The 21,376-nt window shown below is 42.8% G+C and overlaps 2 protein-coding genes across 2 annotated transcripts; both read right to left on the minus strand.

Annotated features, from left to right (window-relative positions):
* Positions 1 to 407: 407 nt before the first annotated feature.
* Positions 408 to 1,325, minus strand: LOC142209713 (olfactory receptor 11L1-like). The gene has a single exon (XM_075278756.1). The coding sequence runs from the start codon at positions 1,320 to 1,322 to the stop codon at positions 408 to 410; it is 915 nt and encodes a 304-aa protein (XP_075134857.1). The 5' UTR covers positions 1,323 to 1,325.
* Positions 1,326 to 11,731: 10,406 nt separating this feature from the next.
* On the minus strand, positions 11,732 to 12,646 carry LOC142209714 (olfactory receptor 5AS1-like). Its single transcript, XM_075278758.1, has one exon. The coding sequence runs from the start codon at positions 12,644 to 12,646 to the stop codon at positions 11,732 to 11,734; it is 915 nt and encodes a 304-aa protein (XP_075134859.1).
* Between the last annotated feature and the right edge of the window lie 8,730 nt (positions 12,647 to 21,376).

Below are 21,376 nucleotides of genomic sequence, written 5' to 3' on the forward strand. Positions count from 1 at the left end.
TGGATATGTTGTACATTCTAATGTAAGAGAAGACATTTAAACTTCCACACTTCAACAAAAAAAGAAAACAACCTTTTTGCAGTTACTGCAAAATGTAAATTCAAATCAACATATATATGGTTAATGATCACATGAACTAGTACACTAGAAATAGTAATAATTTGGAATAGTATCATAGCAATCGTAGTATACTGAATTTAGACCCTCTTGGCTGTTCTGATATGGAAGGTTCACTACACCAAAATGGTGCCATTGAAAGCACTATTCATTCTGCAAAGTGCTCAGATGGTTTCATTGAAAGGAAAATAAAAAGAAAATTATAAAATACATAAGTGAAAAACAATGCTGTGTCCTTATTCCCCAACTAGACCAAGTTTCTAAGACTTTAATGTATAAAATAAAATATGCTATTGAGCAAACATTTTTCTAAATGCCGTCTTTATGTCCTGGTTTCTAAGGCTATATATTATAGGGTTAAATAGGGGAGGAAATAAAGTATGTAATAGGGAGACAATTTTATTAACAATTAAGGAATGTCCTACAGATGGGATCATGTATTTCGCTATGAGTGTCCCATAAAATGTCCCCACAACAGTAAGATGAGAACTGCAGGTAGAAAAGGTTTTCTGTTTGCCAGTTGTAGACGGTATCTTGGCTATGGTGAGGAATATACACACATAGGTTACAACGATAAAACTACATGGAAGGATAAAGAGTGGCAGAGAGAATATAAAGACTTTGAGGTCTAGAAGAGAAGTGTCTGAGCAAGAAAGCTTCTGAAGAGGAAAAAGATCACAGTAGAAATGGTCAATGATATTGTCATGGCAAAAATTAAAGTTTAATACTGGTAGGAGTCCGGTAAGATTAACAGTTAGACCCAGTAACCATGGCCATATAGAAAGAAAAATCTGGCAATTTAAGTCCATGATACTAGAATATCTTAGAGGGTTGCAGATGGCCAAGTATCGATCATAGGACATCAAGGAAAGAATAAAACATTCTGCAAAGGTTGACCCACTGAAGAAGTATAACTGGGTAATGCAACCACTGAGAGTCATTTTTTTCCCTCCAAACAGAATGGCCCCGAGCATGTTGGGAATGATATTTGTGGAAATCACAAGGTCGGAAAAGGAGAGATGACAAAGGAAGTAATACATGGGGGACTGGAGACGGACATTGGTGGAAACAAGGATGATGATAAGAAGGTTTCCCATAACCATAAGAAGAAAGATGAACAAGAAAATAATAAAGACTACAATACTGAAGCTTTGAAGGTTTCCAAAACCCAACAGAGTGAATTCTGTAATTCTTGATTGGTTCATTGTAGATAAAAGGATTGTATTCAGAGTCAGACCACCAATGTCACATTCTATGTAGAGAGAAGGCATAAAAACACATGCAGTTTATGGAAAACATTATTGAAAAGCTATTTCTTACAATACATTCAAGGTTACTGCTGCGTACATTGAGTAATTCTATAGTAGCAATTATATCTCTGTGGGAAAACATTATGTCAAGTCTTACGAATCCTATGGCTTATGGCTATTGTGAGAATTCTGAAACTAAAAGGAAAGGAAGACAAAGACAGTGAGCTCTAATACTAGACCCACCCAGAAGTCCCTACCTGCTTGCCTCTGCTACCCTAAGAAGGAGAGGACAACTTAGAGGCAATCCCTTCCTATATCACAAGTGAAAACACAAACTCAGACAAGACAAACAAAGAAGAACAGACAGGTCTGCAAAAACCAGAGGTCAAGAAAAGCAAGATCAGAGATACAGCAGAAAATGGTAGCATGCTCAAGAGAGACTAATAGCAAGCCCTCAAGTGTGGGTTAGAAAACTATATATATGATGTCATGATTTCACCCCAGGCTTCTTTGGAAAGAAAGGATGTCAATCACATAAGCAAGGCTGAGGTTAACTGTTTCTGGAGCAGAGGGAATTAAACAGTGGAAGAGATAGGCTAGAGCTGTGTTCAGACAGAGTACAATAAGAAACCAAAAAGTATACATTCATAGCAGACACAGCTCCTGCGCTGTAAAAATATAAAATATATACTTACACTGTAAGAGCAGGTTCAGGTAGAATAGATAGGGTGACATCAAGTTAGTAGAAAAAATAAAGCTTTCAACTTCATATATGAACTGTTGTATTTTTTTGACTTATAAATACTGTGGTTAATATCTGTGGATTAATTATTATATTCCCAACATAATTCCTTGCTGAACAAAAGAAATTGTTTATTCTCAAATGTGTTATGCAGTAATTATCCAATTACTAACGGAATAAAGTATCTTTACAAAGTCAGAGAAAAACATCAAGACATGACTGCCATTGTAACTCCTATTGGATTTATAGCAAGCTGCTAAAAATGGCAGCGATGCCCATAAAATGATTGTCTTGTGATGGACAAAACTTTTATAAGGATATATGGACTTCATGGACAAGGGATCCTCCTCTACATGCCAAAGCACAGAGCTTTGCATTGGCAGACCTGGCTCATTCATGCATGATACTGTCAGCCATTAATTGGAATGGGCAATATTTAAAGGGCTTGTCTAGCATTAGAAGAATTTTGGCTGTTTTCTTTTTGAAACAGCTCCAGATTTGTCCATAAGTTGCATGTGGTAGTGCAACTTTGCTTCATTGAAGTGAACAGAGTAGCAGTACACATCTGCTGCTTGTGAACATAACAGCTTGGGGTATACGTATTTCTTTAAAAAAAAATCTAAATATTTCTATTAGGAGGGTAACAGGTGAAAGAAAATTTTCTTCAGCAATGGGACCTGGAACTGTTAGGGCAGTGATTTTCAACCTTTTTTGAGCCACGGCACACTTTTTACACTTAAAAAATCCCGGGGCACACCACCAACCAAAATGGCACAAAATGACACTAAAACAGTACATATTATACATATAGTTAATAATATAGATTCTAAATGGTTGATTCTTTGGTTGAAATAAACTGCCGCAAAATCTGCAACAAAAACGCTGCGTTTATGCAACGTGGGGCCTCAGCCTTACGCCTCCTGCATACAAGTGGCACGCATGTGGTTTTCACTGATATAAACATTAAAAATTAATTGACAGGGCCACAAATGCAGACAGATATAGGGTAGGTATAGGACAGATATAGGGTATATATAGGACACATATAGGGTAGGTATAGGACAGATATAGGGTAGGTATAGGACAGATATAGGGTACGTATAGGACAGATATAGGGTACGTATAGGACAGATATAGGGTACGTATAGGACAGATATAGGGTAGGTATAGGACAGATATAGGGTAGGTATAGGACACATATAGGGTAGGTATAGGACACATATAGGGTAGGTATAGGACACATATAGGGGATGTATAGGACAGATATAGGGGATGTATAGGACACATATAGGGGATGTATAGGACAGATATAGGGTAGGTATAGGACACATATAGGGTAGGTATAGGACAGATATAGGGGATGTATAGGACACATATAGGGGATGTATAGGACAGATATAGGGTAGGTATAGGACAGATATAGGGTATATATAGGACACATATAGGGTAGGTATAGGACAGATATAGGGTACGTATAGGACAGATATAGGGGATGTATAGGACAGATATAGGGGATGTATAGGACACATATAGGACCTGCTCCATAGTTTTCAGCTCTTCAACTTGGCCCAGATACACAGCCACAAAAAGAATGACTGTATATATGGGTCCTTAGAAATGTATAGGTCTGTACTTAATCCACAGTTGTGTATAAAAAGTCTGGTCATGTATATTACAGGTTACAACTCAATATGCCTCATATTAATAGCAGTGAACCCCATCATGTCCCTCACATTAACCCCCTGTGTGCTTTACATAAGGGACACTGATATGTGAGACATATGGAGGTGATAATTAAGTAAATATCTTCATTATATAGTACCCCCATATGTCACACGTTATTAACTCTTATGTGAGCCACACAGGAGTTAATATGAGGGACATGATGGGGTTAATTGCTATTAATGTGAGGCACATGGAGTTACTAAAACTAAAGTAATAACCCCAAATGCCTGACAGTAATAAGAATAGTTACTAACCTGGTGTTTTCTTTTACTTTCACTTTGTTCAGCTTCCTCTCCTCTCCTATACAGGGCTGCAGACGGCAGGAGCTCCTCCTCACGTGTAGCAGCAGGTCCAGGGAGCCCTGATCCTGTGCAGTGAGAGGCTCACCTCTGATTGGTGGGCAGGAAGAGAAGGGGGCGTGTCCTACACCTCAGCTCTAGCTAGCAGAGCAGTGAAGGGACGCTCCGTCTACATTTACAAGGGCACTGGCTGCTGTGCCAGCAAAATAGGTCTCCCGTGCCAATCTTGGCATGCGTCTGGGGAACTTTCCCCGCGGCACACCCGACCATGTGTCACGGCACACTAGTGTGCCGCGGCACACTGGTTGAAAATCACTGTGTTAGGGAATGGCAGACGATAATTCCCTAGAAGCTGCTGGTGAACCCTGGAGGGAGGGGCACAAGAGACAGTGAGCCCTAAACTGAAGCCCCCCGCTTTCCCTTCCTATTGCCAGACCCTATTCTAGGTAATAGGCGACAACCAGGAAGACAATCCCTCCCTGAATACGTGAAACACAAAATGCAGACAAGATGAACAACAACAAAGGGAGGTCAGCTAGCCGGGGTTCGGTAACAGGAGAGCGATGCAGTGCCAAAACGGAGTCCAAAAGAATTGTCAGTAGGGAAGCCAGAGGTCAAGGATTAGAGTACAAGTAATATAACAGCAAGAAAAACCAGAAAGCTAGAGGCAATAACCGGCACCAGTGTGACTGTGAGCCAAGACTAAATAGGGGAGGAAGAACCTGCCCTGAACCTGATAGGAAGGCAGGCTGTCAATCACAGGCAAGACAAAATCAAACACTTAATGAACAGAGGCAACCTTGGCAGAAGACGGGTGTGGTGCAAATCCAATTAAGGACTAGAGCCGTGTTCACACAGTGCAACTAAAAACTTTAAGCAGATTATCAAACTGTACACGCCTCCTGCGCCGCAGCACGCGAGCAGAGGGTGGCGCAGAGGCCCGAACAGGCAGAGATGTTACAGGAACTTTGTGGATGTGTGCCACTGAATGAATTTGACATAGGGGTAGTGTCCCTGCTACCTCTTGTGTCACCCCCTCTACCTCATAGATTGTAAACTCTTGCAAACAGGGCCCTCAGTCCCATTGTGTGAAATGTTCTTTGTTACGTATCTGTCTGTATTTGAACCCTACTAATTGTACAGCGCTGCAAAATATGTTGGTGCTATATAAATAAAATGTATTATTAATTATTATTATTATCCTTGATTTTCACTCTTTAACCTTTGACAGCGATCTGGACTTCATTGTAGAGAGTCACCTGATTAATACCTCCAGTAGTAGTCTCAATTCAGTAACAACTGACCCTGGTGGGTCCGGGGATGCATGCAGAAGACGGAAAGGTGTCAGACTGGGCCCGGCCGTGAGCGCCGGTGTCACGATACTAGTGGCACAGGATCAGGAGTCCAGTCAGGAGTCCAGTCATCGGGTAATGCAGAGGAGGCTGGAGACAGCATGTGAGTAGCCAACAGGGGGGGCTGAGGTAATAGTCCAAGATCAGATGAGCAAATAACAGGTATAAGTCTGTAGAAGTTCAGGAGCTGTATAGAGCTACGGTGAGCTGGCAGCCAGCAGGTAAAGTTCCGAGAAAGAAGGTCTCTAGCAAAGAGGTCTCCTAGGTGTCCAGGCTGTATTTGGATATTCAGAACACAATACCAACACAACAGAAAGTGTCAGAGTCACCTATATATAGGCAACCCAATCAGGTTAATACAGGGCGGGTTCCAATCATTAGAAGCAGCTGATGAGCCTCAGGAGTAGGCTCCACACAGAAGTCCAACAGGCCGTTATTCAACAAGCTGGATAGCTCAGGAAACAAGGAGACACCGGGCAAGACAACAGGTCACAGATTCAAATCCTGATAGCCGGTGAGCGTTTTATGCTATCCGCCGCAAAACGGTTTTTTTTAAACTGGACACAAAGTACTGCATGTCCGACTCTGTGTCCGGTTTAAAAAAAACCGTTTTGCGACAGAGCGCATAAAACGCACACTGGCTCTCACGGCCGGACATCTTTCAAACCCATTCAAATGAATGGGTTTGAAAGAGTCCTGCAGCTTTCCGTCTCCTGCTCTGTTTTGTGCAGGAAACGGAAACTTGTATGAACGAAGATCGGGCGCAGATATGAACGAGCCCTAAGCTAGCTAATACAACAATTTTATTCATTTGGACTTCAATACAGATTTCAAAACAGAAATTGGCGCCCAACATGGAGCCGGAGGTTAATTACTACACATCGGGACAAAACAGCCAGAATTGACAACGGTATGTTGGAAGCTGGTTCAAAAGCAGCTGCATGGTAAGAAGCTTTATTCTTACTGTTTCCACTTTCCACTCCTCCTTGTCTTGTGTGGCCTCTCCAGATGCCAGGTGAGTTGTAAGGAAAGTAAATCCTCTGATCGTTTTAAGTACTCTGTTTAGGAAGTATCTGTGTTTGAAGAATAACTAATGTCAAAATTTTCTGCTGTGTTTTTGTCATGCATCCAATTTGGTTTGTTTATCTGTTGGACCCTGTGGAAAGTTGTTAAGGAAAGATTAGCCATCTCCTAAAGGAGAAAGTAGTAGCACGGACTACTGTATGATTTCCTTGTACATAGTTAACACTTTTTGGGTCCCGAAAGATATCTTTTGAGGGTTTAAGGCAAAACATTGCCTTAATTAACAGCAGAGTGCCCGAGAAATACTGATACCATTGCTTGTACCATTTGAGGTGTGACACAGAAGATTAGGCAAATCAAGAAGAATTTGCCACGGCAGTGTGAGGCTGATCCAAGGAATAGAGGAATTCCTGCTATAGAGATTATGAGAGAAAATGAGGATGCTGATGTAGTGAAAGAGTTCTCTATTGGGCAAGGGACAATGTCAAATCAGATAGGTGATAATGATAGGATGGGAAAAGATTGGTATTTACATGTTGAAAAGTGGAGTGACTTTCAGAAATCAAAGTGTTTCAGCAAGTTAGTAATTGATGGAAAGTTTCAGAGGAAGTTGAGCTTGGTACAAGGAGGTGTGTCTGAATAGTGTCCACCCCCCTCTTGAACAAAATACACTGTAAATAATAGAATGCCTAATCTAGAGTCTTGTGTGCACATTTGTAGAAGAAAATCCATTGTTTCAGTGAATTAGAAGTAACTCATATCTGTTTTGTAATGTCTTTTTGTTTATATTGCGCATTTTAAGGAATTTATGATTATGACTGAATAAATGCTATGATTTGCAAGAAAGTATGTGATAGAGTCATGTATATAGGCTAGAAATCCTGTATTTTCTTAGGATTTGAGTAGATGTCTGACTAGTTGAACAGATGACGTGTGGTGAATGGAATGGGAGAACAAATGGCCACATTATAAATTGACTTTTGATCCATGAGCGCTCCCATTTCTTCTGCCTGCTTCATTGATTGAAAATATTTTGTGTATTTACTAAAGTCATTGAAATGTTTGTAATTTTGGAGTGTGTAGGAGCTCAAGATGACTAGATTTACTGGTACAGGATAGTCTGAATGACCTCATAATTTAAAAGATGGCTTAACTATGAATTTTAGTGTATGAATTCTTTTTTGTCTTGCTAGGTCATGTGGTTCTAAACTAGTTTCATGACACAGGGAAGAGAGATAAAAGCCAGCTTTGTGTATGCGGATGAGGTGGGGGTTGAGCTTAGACACAGGAAGGAATGTCATTGTCTTTGAAGATATCTGAATGTTTATTGCCTATAGCATGTGTTTAAATGTCTTGAATCCAGACATTTTACCGGATACTGAAAAGTTTCAAGATGGGAGACCCAGAGACAGGAGGGGACAGACAATAACCATCAATAGGAAATTGGTACTCCAGTAGACGTACCTAATAAACTAAGGCCAGCCCCTATGATCTCTCTACAATTGACTGAGGGGAGAACATGTGAATTTGTAGTGGATACTGGAGCTGCAAAATCTGTTTTGCACACTGACAATGTTGTCCCCTATGAAAAAACTTATGATTTTGTTTCCTGTATTGGGGTGGATGGGAAGCTGGTGATAATCCTGTAACCATGTCAATGAAAGTCACCCCTGCCTGCACCATTACCACTAGGTCCCTTGTCAGTGAGTCTGCCTCAGTCAACTTGCTGGGATCAGATGTTTTACAGGCTCTACAGGCACACATGTATAAGCCAGATGGGATGGTCTTACTGATACCAGGAATATCAGAAGACACCTTATGTTCCCTACACTCCCTGGTTTTTCCTGTTAGTGCAACTTCTTTATGACTGCATTACTAAACTAGAACAGGCAGTGGAAAACATCCACTCAATCAAGTTGGCAATCTTATTTACGCAAGCTTTAGGATTTCCTAATCATGACAAGACTTTTTCTCTTTACTGTAAAGAAGTGTTGGGACATGCAACAGCAGTGCTTACTCAAAGTCCTAGACACCATCAAAGACCAGTAGCTTACTATTCTGCTAGATTAGAACTAGTGTCCAGAAGAGGACCTTCTTGTGTTAGGGCAGTAGCTGTGGTCCAATTTTCCCTAGAGAAAAGTATCGGCATCATACTAGACTTCCCTATCACAGTACTTACTCCTCATGATATACATGGCATATAGAGTCTCAGGTCCAGTCTAAGTAAATTTCAATGGCTAGACAACTTAAACTACACTGTGCCTTACTTATGCCTCTTAATGTCACCCGCACACTCTGCACAACTCTCCGACTCTCTACCCTGTTACCAATAAATTCGGGGGGGGGGGGTGTGACAAGCAAGGTCAACAGTAAAATAACCTGTACACTATTTTCTGATTAACTGTATATAACTGATGCAGCAAGAAACTGTAGGATTTGGTCATATAAATGATTAATCTATTGCTAACTGATTTTGAGACTCTTTTGTAGATGGCTTTCGATTTGGGAAGGATAGTAAATTCTACACCAGATATGCCATGGTTACTGAACACAAGGTAAAACAAGCAGAACCATTACCCCCACAGGTCTCTGCTCAAGAAGCTGAACTGAAAGTACTCACTGAAACGGTGTAAAATAGCTGAGGGTAAGTACACTATGCCTTTGATATAGAATATGACTATGATCCGATATGGAGAGCAAGAGCTTTTCTTATGCTCAATGGTAAGCCTATAAAGGATTTCCAGGCTATTCTGGAGCTGATACACCCTGCTGCTACCCAAACAGGTGGGTATGGTCAAGATAGTGCCAGATGGTTCATAGAGGGAATCTGACACAGAACACTGGACCCCAAAGAGATATAAAGACGGGGGATGTCCCCTATCCAGCGACTGTCTAGTTACCTCTATTGCTTAATTCAGTTCTGGAAAGCATGCATATTGCCCAAGGATATATATCTAGTATGTGATCATCAAGCGTAGAAGTGGCTACCCTCAGGGGGAGAGGGGACTTGTGCTCTAGCGAGACCTTCATACTTGCCCATGAACATGTGAAGCCTGAGATGATACCCCACCATACTTTGTACAAGTGTGCAGCAAACAATCATCCTAGGCAAGATGTATGACCTTATTGGGTTTCAATGGATACAAGCAACAGAATTATCAACACAATATTCTTGTATCCCATGGGTATGCAAACTTGGAACAAGTTGGTAGAATCCACCTATTATCTAGATGAACAGATATACACCATTTTAGGCCAGTTGAAGGAGACTTAAAGGGATTCTACCATTAAAGCAACTTTCTTTCTAATTACCACATCGGAATAGCCTTAAGAAAGACGAAGAAAGAAGAGGGCAGACAATGGGAGGAGGCAGATGAAGAAGAAGGACGCCCCCATTGCTGCCGAGACCTCATTAGCATACCGGTAAGTACCGGTATTTCTAAGGAACGGCGCGACGGAGACCACATCTAAAGGTAGGAGACGAATAGCCTTTCTTAAGGCTATTCCGACGTGGTAATTAGAAAAAAAGTTGCTTTAGTGGTAGAATCCCTTTAAACGATACTAGGAAGAGTCATAATAAGATAATTCTTTAATAGTCCCACCATGGGGAAATCCAGTGTGTTACAGCAGCATGGATAATACAGTAATATATTACAAGAAAAAACACATTCAAGCTAAGAATAGCAGATAGAAAAAAATACTAGGAGTCATAGCAACTAAAAAGAAAGAACATTTCAGGATCATTTAGTTCTCTGTGTGGAGTGATCTTCACTTAGCCTGATGTTGATTATACAGCCTGACCTCAGTTGAGAGGAAGGATCTTTTGTAACGCTCCTTCTAACACATGGGGTGAAGCAGTCGGTCACTGACAGTGCTGCCCAGTGCTGTCACGGTCTCATGCATGGGATGGGAGTTGTTCTCCAGCATGGAGCTCACCACGGACAGTATCCTTCTGTCACCCACCACCTGTACTAGGTCCAGGAGGCTCCCCAGGACAGAGCTGGCCCTTCTAACCAGTCTGTCAAGTCTATTTCTGTCCCTGGCTGGTACGCTACTCCCTTACCAGGCCACTCCGAAGAAGATGGCTGATGCTACCACAGAGTTGAAAAAGGCCCTAAGAAGTGCCCCCTGGACTCCAAAGACCCTCAGCAATCAACACCATAGTTCTTGACTACCGCACAGCAGCACAAGGGTAATGTGTAGAGATGAGCGAGTAGTACTCGATCGAGTAGGTATTCGATCGAATACTGCAGTATTCAAAATACTTGTACTCGATTGAGTACCACTCGCTATTCGAATGGAAAAGTTCGATGCTGAACCAGCATTGATTTGTGGAATGCTATACAGTTGGCCAATCAATGCTGGTTCTTCTCCTACCTTTAGAAGTCTTCTCCGTGCAGCTTCCCCGCGGCGTCTTCTGGCTCTGAATTCACTCTGCCAGGCATCGGGCCTGGGCAGAGCCGACTGCACATGCCCGCTTGTAGTGCAGACATGCGCAGTCAGCTCTGTCCAGGCCCGATGCCTGGCAGAGAGAATTCAGAGCTGGAAGACGCCGCGGGGACGCTGCACGGAGAAGACTTCTCGGAGGATCCAGCCTGACCCTCACTCATGGACTTGGTAAGTGTAATTTCATCGAACGTTGCCTACCCCTGACACGAGCATTTTCCCCCCATAGACTATAATAGGATTTGATATTCGATTCGAGTAGTCGAATATTGAGGGGCTACTCGAAACGAATATCGAATCTCGAACATTTTACTGTTCGCTCATCTCTAGTAATGTGTTAAATTGTCAGACCTTCCTATTCAACTCCAAAGGTCATCTTCAAATGCGGGCAGAAATCGATAAGTTAAGACAACTTAGAGAAAAACGGATCAAAGAATCTATACAAGGAGGACAGCGGTTGGGATATCCGCAGTCTGTGATAAATGATCCAGCTGACTTCCAAATGGAACCGAATAAATGTTGGACACACAAAACACAGGTTTAATTATACTGTAGTAATAAAACAAAATCTATAATATATATAAGTATATCATTTTATTAGTACAATCTATCTTTGCTTCTGCCTCCCTTAGGTGGTTGGAAGATACAAAAACAGCCAAGTAGAAAAGTCGTGCTTAACTGTTTCTGTAACTTGCCACTTAGCCGTCAGAAGAATAAGTTGCGTATTCCCATCTCATTCATGTTTAGCAGAGGAGGGAATACCACAGTAAATTCTGTTTATTGGTTGGGGATTTTTTTAAATGTTTTCTTTATGTCTTGATTTCTGAGACTATATATTATAGGGTTAAGCAGAGGAGTAAATACAGTGTGGAGTAAGGAAACAGTCTTATTAATGAATAATGAATTTCCTTTGGATGGGATCATGTATTTAGCTATGAGTGTCCCATAAAATGTCCCCACAACAATAAGATGAGAACTGCAGGTAGAAAATGTTTTCTGTTTGCCAGTTGTAGATGGTATCTTATATATGGTGAGAAAGATACACACATAGGTTACAATGATGAAAGTACAAGGGAGAATAAATACTGGCACAGAAAACAGAAATGCCTCCAGTTCTACAGCAGAAGTGTCTGAGCAAGAAAGTTGCTGAAGTGGCAAAACATCACAGTAGAAATGGTCAATGATATTGTCATGGCAAAAATTAAAATTTGATATAGGAAAGACACCTGAAAGATTAAGAGTAAGACCCACCAACCATGGCCATACTGAAAGACAGATTTGGTGTTTAAAGTCCATAATACTAGAGTATCTCAAAGGGTTGCAGATGGCCAAGTATCGATCATATGACATCACCGAAAGAAGATAACATTCCGTAATAGTTGAACCACTGAAGAAGTAAAACTGGGTAAAGCAACCCAGATGGGTCATTATTTTCCCTCCTTGTAGTATGGCACCGAGCATGTTGGGAACAACATTTGTGGAAATCACAAGGTCAGAAATGGAAAGATGACAAAGGAAGTAATACATGGGAGACTGGAGGTGGACATTGGTGGAGACTAGGATGATGATGAGAAGGTTTCCCATCACTGTAAAAAGAAAGATGACCAAGAAAAGAATGAAGAATACAATAGTGAAGCTGTGAAGGTTTCCAAAGCACAAAAGAAAGAATTCTGTTTGGTTCAAGGTAGACATACTGAAATATCAAATATCAAAACAATTATAACATGAAGTATATGAGTAAAGACATTAGGAAAATTAAATAACGCACTAACACGAAGTTCACACATTTATCAATCCAAATCCGGCACTTTTCTGTCTACATTTGCGCCATAATTCATAGTGTACAGTATTTACAACACATTTCTGATCAGTGCACCCCAGAAAGAAAATAAAAATACGACCGGCTAGACACTTGAAAAATTTTCATCAGAATGGGCGAGGTTTAGAAGTGTCTCACTTTACGACACATTTATGAAACAGAAAAGCACGAATATTGAGCAGGTTTCCTGTGCAAAGTAGAAAAAGTTTAAAATGATGTAAAGAATTTACGACAATTTACTTTGCGTTCTAAAAATTCCTGTTGAGCTCCACATATTTGTCTCAAAAAGCGAGGGATCATTTGTGTTTGCTTATGTTAGGCCAAGAATTGTAGGGTCTATGGTGATATGTGTGCCATATGCCAAATATTTGTTCCTTACAACCTGAAAGTTAAGATTTTTGTCTTTTGTTTTGCGCCAAATTTTTAACTACATTTTTGTGCCAAATATTGGTCTCATGGTGAGCCAGAATTTTGGAGCTTTTTAGAAACTAGAAGCAACATGTATCCTGGATTTCTTCTACCTTGCTTCACTGAGGAAACCAGCTGGTCTGATGAAGACACCAAACCAGGTGTCAAAACGCGTTTCCATTAACCCAATACAGAATTAAACTCACAGCAGTGCATTTGTTATCCCCGGATTCTTCTTGTTTTTAGCGTCTACATTTTAGCAACAATTTTCGGTTGTTTGGTCCCCGGACAGTCAGCAGTTGTCCACCTAACAACTCCAGGAACAACCATTGCACTGTTGAGGTGCCATTTTTTTCATTTATGAAGGTATGTATGACAGATTCATAAATATGTCTAAAACTACAAATGGGAATCATAGTTTAAGACAATGCAAAGATAAACAGTATTGATTAGAGATGAGCGACACTGTTCGGATCAGCCGTTCCGAACAGCACGCTCCCATAGAAATGAATGGAAGCACCTGTGACGCCGGCCACCAGCAAAGTGTACGTGCCAGGTGCTTCCATTCATTTCTATGGGTGCGTGCTGTTCAGAACGGCTGATCCAAACAGTGTTCGCTCTAGTATTGATAAATGTGCAGTGTCTTGAATTCAGTGCGCTTTCAGCTTTGCCTGTATCTGCCCTGTTACATAGTTATCAGTGCTATTAGTTTTAGCACTGTCAGAGGAGCCAGCCTAACAGCTCTGTATCACTGGGACATTGATTGTATTATTTTGTATATAGAAAAAGGTTAGCAGATGTGAAAGGTCCTGTTTAAGTATCTGCAGCCGCATTTTATACAGATCTTGTTAGTACAGTTGCTTGAAGGACTGGTGATGGATATTGGTGATATTGTTGTGTGTTTAGTAACCTAGAGCTTATGCTGTTGCTGGCATCAGAAAATTGGTAGATTATGGTTATGACATAGAAACAGCCAAGACAGCAGATTGGGAATGCTCTGTACACTTCCAGGCTAAGGCCCCCCATGTATTTGTAATGTGGAGCTTTAGCCTGAAGCAGTTAACTGTGGCAGAGACAATAATCCTCCGGCTCTACACAGACAGTTATGGTGGCACGCAGCATTAAAGATTCAGAATTCACTATTTATCATTATTAGCAAATATAGCTTATTCAGTATTTCTATGCACATTTGAATTGAATAAAAAGTGATCAAAACATACATATAATTCCTAATATGGTCTCAATAAAAACTACATATTGCTTTGTCAAATGGGACACTTTACACTACTCTATACACTGAAAGTTAAAAAAAAAAAAATTACAGGTGTCACAATATACTCAAAGTAATTTATTGTTCAAAATTGGGAATTTTTGTAAAGAAAATAAAACATGAAAAAATAAATTTAAATTTAGTATGACTGTGATCACACTGGCCCACGGAATAAAGCTAACATGTCATATTTAATGCACAGTGAAAGCCATAAAAATAAAGCCTGTAAGAAAATGGCACTATTGTGGTTTTTCCAATTTCACCCCATTTAGAATACATTGTACAGAATATTACATTTTTACATTATGAAGTACATTTTGTTCTGCAAAAAATAAACTCCCATACAACTATGTGAATATAAAAATATAAGAAAGTTATGGAAATGCAAAAACATAAATCCGTGTGTTCTCAAGGGCTTGTATGATATCCAGAGAGATCTTAAAAACTGCAAGGCAATAATACAGAAAATCAATTGGGAAAATGTACAAATTTTAGTTATAGAAAGGTAGAAGCTATGCCTTTAGAGAGTGAGCATCATAGATGAATACTCATAAGCAGTCATGGATCTATAAGGAATGAGCTACAATATAGTACTTACAGTGTGACTAAAGGTGCAATGCTACAATATATCGGTGACATTACCTTTTATATACTTTTGCCATTGTGTTTTGCTGGGTTGAATATCTAGGGATGTTCTTATTCCCTTTACACACAAGAAAAAAAAAAGACTTTCAGCTTGTTTTCTTTGATTTACTTTAACCCTCTGCTGCTGCAGCTTCCAGTTTTGGGATCATTTTTCAAATCTGATATATGTCACTTTACAGGTTAAGTATCTTTGATTAGAGATGAGCAAATTTCCATAAATTTGTTTCTGGTTTGATCCATATAACAGATAATGGAATTGATTCCAACAAATTCAAAATTTTTTGGAATTTTTTGGGTCCAATCACATGGAGGAAAATGGGAACATTCCGCTAGTGGAAAAAAAAAACTAGTAGAACCCATTGAAATCAATGGGAGGCTTTTTTTTTTCAGCACTGAAAATTCAGCACCAAATAAAGCACCATTTTCCTCCATGTGAATGGACCCTTTCAGAGGAATTGCTCAAAAGGACACCTTATGAAGATCACAACAAGAGAGAGGTTGTAGTGATAGAGATAGGAATCACTACTAGAGATGAGCGAGTAGTGTTCGATCGAGTAGGTGTTCGATCAAATACTACGGTATTCGAAATACTCGTACTCGATCGAACACTACTAGCTGTTCAAAGTTTAAGGTTCGATGCAGAACCAGCATTGATTGGCAGAACATGCTATACATTCTGCCAATCAACGCTGGTTCTTCTCTTACTTTTAGAAGTCTTCTCCGTGCAGCGTCCCCGCGGTGTCTTCCGGCTGGAATTCACTCTGCCTAGGCATCCGGCCTAGGCAGAGCCGACGGTGCATGCACGGGCATGCCCTCACATGCGCTGTCGGCTCTGCTCAGGCCTCGGGCTGGGCAGAGCCGACCGCACATGTGCCGTCGGCTCTGCCTAGGCCCCGATGCCTAGGCAGAGTGAATTCCAGCCGGAAGACGCCGCGGGGGCGCTGCGCCGGGAGAAGACTTCAAGGAGAATCCAGCCCCACCATCACTCGTGGACTTGGTAAGTATAATTTTATCGAATTTTGCCTACCCCTGAAACGAGCATTTTCCCCCATAGACTATAATGGGGTTCAAAATCCATTTGAACAGTCGAACAGTGTGCGGCTGTTCGAATAAGATTTCGAACCTCAGACATTTTAGTGTTCGCTCATCTCTAATCACTACTAGTGTTACTGTGTTAGGCAGGACCAGGGCACAACCATTGATTTCGATGTGCTGTAATATTATAAAAACAGAGTCATTAAAATGCTTGCCATGGAATCATTATTTATTATATGATGGTTTAACCCAAACAGCAGGATCATGTAATAAGTATTATACAGTGTAAAATACAATAGAGCATAAGGAATCATGTAACAATAGAGGTGAGCGAAGTTTCCAAAAACTCGATTTGGCCACTTCGCCAAATTTCCCAAAAAGATCTGATTGTATCCAAATTAATTAATGGCGAATAGCGATAAAAAACAGCTATGCAAACAGCCTGTATAGTAGTGTAGAACATTGTGCCTTTCAGTAACATGCATAGGGAGTCTGGTGTGGTAGTGAAACAATACAGTGAGTCAGTATGACTCGAACATGACAGGCATCGATTTTAGAACCACAGCTCACTTCACTTATTTGGCCAGTTATGGGGCCAAAACTGTCCAACTATCGCAAGTTTGAACTCAGCCTTACACGTCGATGTTAGTGCCAAGTATAAAGAACCATGCAGAGGCCCAAGATCTGACTGTAATATTAAAGAGCACACTTCTTTTACATCGTTGTATGTTGACTCCACACAGATGTCTACAGAACCTGTTCTATTAAATCCTAATACAAGTAGAAACCCCCTGAAAGAGTGGAGAGGGTGTCAGCAGTAAGTTTGTGTTGATGTCACTGATTGTTTTGCCCTTCCTCTGAACTGTCAGAACAATAACTCCCCAAAAAACAGATCCTGACTGTTGAGCATCCACCTTCACTCATTCAGGATTTGGTCTGTAATTCATCAGTATTGCTGATGCCAGAAATAAACAGGAGTGGATCCAAAACAGACCTGACACGTGAATGGAATATTTGCATGTCTTCTGTGTTTTGTACCCACTCTTGCTTTGGACTATCAAATCATAAGCCAATTCTGATGGGAACCTACAGGCCGTATAGCTGCTACACAGACATGATCCGTTGTGCGTCTAATTTTTCCTTCCTTCTGACAGATCAGACGAAGGGTCAAATAAATGATGACGACAACAAGGCCATAAAGGCAAAATAGTGGCCCAGTCATGGAGTGAGGAGGGTGGGAAAACTATAAGACATGACATGAGTGTGGAGATGGCAGCAACCTTAGGAGGCAACAGAGTGACCTGGTGACATAATGTGGAGGTGGCAGCAGTGTAAGGAGGCCACAGTGAAGCAAGGTGACATAATGTGAATGTGGCAGTAGCCTTAGAAGGCCGTAGAGTGACTCCATGACAGAGTGTAGAAGTGGCAGCAGTGTGAGGAGGCCACAGAGTAGCAAGGTGAAATAACGTGGAGGTAGCAACAGCCTTAGGAGGCTATAGAATGAACCAATGACAGAATGTGGGGGTGGCAGCAGCATGAGGAGGCCACAGAGTGGCAAGATACCATAATATGGAGGTGACAGCAGCCTTAGGAGGCCATATAGTGACCCGGTGACAGAGTGTGGAGGTGGGTGTCACAAACAGTACCCACTTCTTCTGGCTGATGCAGGTAGCCAGAAGAAACTGGTGTCTTTTGTCTATGTTTGGGTGAGGAAGCATGGATGATTTTATCTGATGCATCAGGTACTGGTGGGTGGAGATCCTGGCTGATCCACACCTAATTAATCCTGACAAAAATTATTCTCTCGGGGGCGTGGCTTGGACATGCACGCGAGCGGCTGCTCACCTTAAGAGCTCCGCTCTGAACTCCGGGACTAGGGCTTTCTACGGCGGCACTATGGGCAAATCCCGGTCACAATGCAACAGGGGGGACCCCCCTGCCCCTCCGCTACCTGCTGGGAAGATTACGGCCTTCTTCACCCCGCGGTCGGGGCAGCGGGAGCCCGAGAAGGATGCGGCCTACCATCCGCCGCCGGCGCCATCTTCCCTCACAACACGTGGACGCCTGAAGGAGCAGTCCGCGGTTCTCTGTTCCTCTATGCCGGACCTCACCTGCCGGGAGTTGACTGCTCCGGAGCCCTCTACGTTGCCTGCGGACAGGCCTCAGGTACTCCCTACTGTATCTCCTGCTATGGATCCGGCTCCCTCCCTCTCCAAGTCCCCTGCCTCCTGCCGCCATACTGCTGCGCAGGGAGCAGCAGCAGCAGTGGCACCGCTGCTCTCAGGGGCTGCCTCCCCTCTGTTTGACCCCAGTTCTACCCCTAGGACCCTCCAGGCATCCCCCCCACACCTCCATCAAGCCATATGGACTGAATGGGGCACTAGCCCACCGCATGAGAATCCCCGGTCCTCAGCTACTGGCCAGGATTTAACATCCCCTGCTCCGGGGTCTGATTCTCTTCTGGGGTTGGTTTGATTCCCCCGGCTTCATGTGTAAGAGCCCCTGGACATGTAACTCCTACCGTGGCCCTCCGTGCGGAGGCACCTGTGTTTATATCTCACCTACCTCCACCTGAGGAAGCTGCTCTCACCTTGCAGAAATTTCCAGAACTTCAGGCCTTACTAGCCCTGAGCCGGAGGGATATGGACAGTCTTGCATCTGACCTGAAGCGCGCCTGGCGCCAGGACTTACGTGTGGTCCAAATGGACATTTCTGACTTACAACAGCGAGTCCAGGTCCTTGAGGAGTCTCAGTCTGCCGCTTCCTCCTCTATCGATTCCATCCAGCAACAAGTGACCGTCCACTCCGCTCAAATTTGTAATCTAGTCTCCCAAATGGATGATATTGAAAACCGTAACCGCCGCAACAATATCCGCATTCGGGGGCTACCAGAATCGGTTCAGACAGCGGACCTGGTTCCGGTCTTGACTGGCATCTCTAACTCGCTGCTGGGACGACCTCCTGATTCCCACATTGAGATGGATCGTGCTCATCGGGCTCTCCGTCCCTGTGGTGACGACCCTAGTAAGCCGAGAGATGTCATTTGTCGGATTCATTTTTATGCAGTCAAGGAGGCTATAATGCATAAGATTAGAGAGGTTGGCGAAGTGGACTTTGAGGGATCCTCTCTGTCGATTTACCCGGACCTATCCAGATACACCCTTCGACAACGAGCAGCTTTGAAGCCTCTCCTTTCCCTTCTCCGGGAACGCAGAATTCCTTATCGCTGGGGCTTTCCATTCTCCCTACAAGTTCACCGAGGTGACCGACTGCGATCTCTTGCTCATCCAGATGACCTTCCAAACTTTCTTCGATCCCTGGGTCTGCCGTCTTTACACCTGCCTGATTGGTCTTCCATGCTTGCTGATCCTAACCGGTCCGGTCCTTTACAACTGCAATGGGATGCTGCGGATGATCCCAGTGACCCCAGCCTTCTGCACTCCCAGAGACCACAACGCCAACGTAGACCCCCTTCTGCCCGAGGGTCCCAGAAGTGATTTGCTCTGTTGTGCCTTGGATGTCTTTGACCGGACTTTGTGAGTTTGCTCCATGCCCTGTTTGTTCTTGATAATTCTTTCTCTAGCACTGTCCTCCATCTTATTACCCGCAATTTTAAGTTGTTTTGCCCTTATTTAGCTGCTGCCTAATTGTCTTGTATCATTTGTATGTTACAATGCCCGTGTGTCGGAGTCAGAGCAGCCTTGTCCTATGTTTGTCCCTCCCATTTTCTCTTTCTGTGTGTGATCTGCTTTTGGCACTTTGTGCTAGCCGCGTGGATTGCCTTCTTCGTCCCCACATAGCTGCATCCCTGCAGTGCGGGTCGTCTGGAGACTAGTGCTCCTGTTGTTTAGCTTTCCCTTGAGGGTGCCCTGTTAACCCTCTTCTTGTGTTTGTGTTTCGTGTTTAGCCTGAGGTCTCCAGGCTCTTTTGTTCTTGTGCTTCTTGGCCCTTTTCGGTGCTTTGCATATTATTCTCTTGTTCTTCAATTGCTGTGCTTTGTTTGTGTAGTGTGGTTTCATCTCCCTCCCTTTTGCTCTCCCCTTTTGTGTCTTGTCTGTTCCCCGCTACCCCTAATGTCGGATATATCCGTCTCCTCTTTCAATGTCAAGGGGCTCAACGTCCCTGAAAAGCGTTCGCAAGTACTGTACGATGCTCATAAGCGTAGGGTGCACGTTCTCTGTTTGCAAGAAACTCATTTCCTAGCTACCGGTACACCCACGATTAAGAATAGGTATTACCCTCAGTGGGATCATAGTAGCAGCTCAGTGGGTAAGGTTAAGGGGGTGGCCACCTTTTTCCATAAAAGCCTTCCTGTGAAAATCCTGGATTCTTTAGTGGATAGCGAGGAGAGATACTTATTCCTAATTTGCGAAATCTCAGGTGTTGTTTATACGATTGCCAATATTTATGCTCCCAATGTGGATCAAGTTTCTTTTTTGCTGTCTACCCTGTCTGTACTCCAGTCCTTTGCTAGGGGTCACTTGATTGTGTGTGGTGATTTCAATCTCCCTCTTAACCCTCTGCTTGACACTTCCACGGGTAGATCTCAGATTTCTTATGGTGCTTTGAATAAGGTTAGGAAGGCGCTAAATGCCTTACTGCTTTGTGATGTTTGGCGAATCCTCCACCCGACCGACAAAGACTATTCCTTTTTCTCCCACCCTCATGGCTCATACAGTAGGATTGATTACGTTTTCCTTTCTCATAATCTTCTTTCTTCTGTCTCGGCAGCCTCAATTGGAGTTGCCTTCCTCTCTGATCATTCTCCAGTCTCCTGTGCTTTTCACTCGCCTGATGCCAGCATGCGGTCTAATACTTGGAGATTGAATGAATTGCTCCTTCTTGATCCACAGTGTCTGGAAGAGCTGAAGCTCTCCACCTTGCACTTCAGGATCATTCTTGTGACGTCACCACTCCGTCCATACAGTGGGAGGCCCTTAAATGCGTCCTCCGCAGAGTGCTGATGAAACACGGTGCTCGTCTGAAGAGGGAAGCGAGTCAGAAACTTTGTTCCCTCCTAAGCGATCTGGCGACCCTAGAAGCTCAACACAAGCGAACGCTCCAACAGGGGACCCTGGCATCTCTGACTGCTACGCGTCAGGAGATTAAGTCCCTTCTTGAGCGGAAACATCAGCGGCTTCGCCTGTTGGGTCAGCGCTCGTTTTATGAGTGGGGTAACGAGGCGGGCCGCCTGCTGGCATGTGCGGTGCGGGATCGACATGCAGCCCAATACGTCATGGCCCTT

This window comes from Leptodactylus fuscus, chromosome 6 (genome assembly GCF_031893055.1).
Source record: "Leptodactylus fuscus isolate aLepFus1 chromosome 6, aLepFus1.hap2, whole genome shotgun sequence".
Taxonomy (NCBI): domain Eukaryota; kingdom Metazoa; phylum Chordata; class Amphibia; order Anura; family Leptodactylidae; genus Leptodactylus; species Leptodactylus fuscus.

Coding starts and splice junctions, on each gene's coding strand:
- LOC142209713 (XM_075278756.1), bottom strand. CDS start 1,322: ATGAACCAATCAAGAATTACAGAATTCACTCTGTTGGGTTTTGGAAAC.
- LOC142209714 (XM_075278758.1), bottom strand. CDS start 12,646: ATGTCTACCTTGAACCAAACAGAATTCTTTCTTTTGTGCTTTGGAAAC.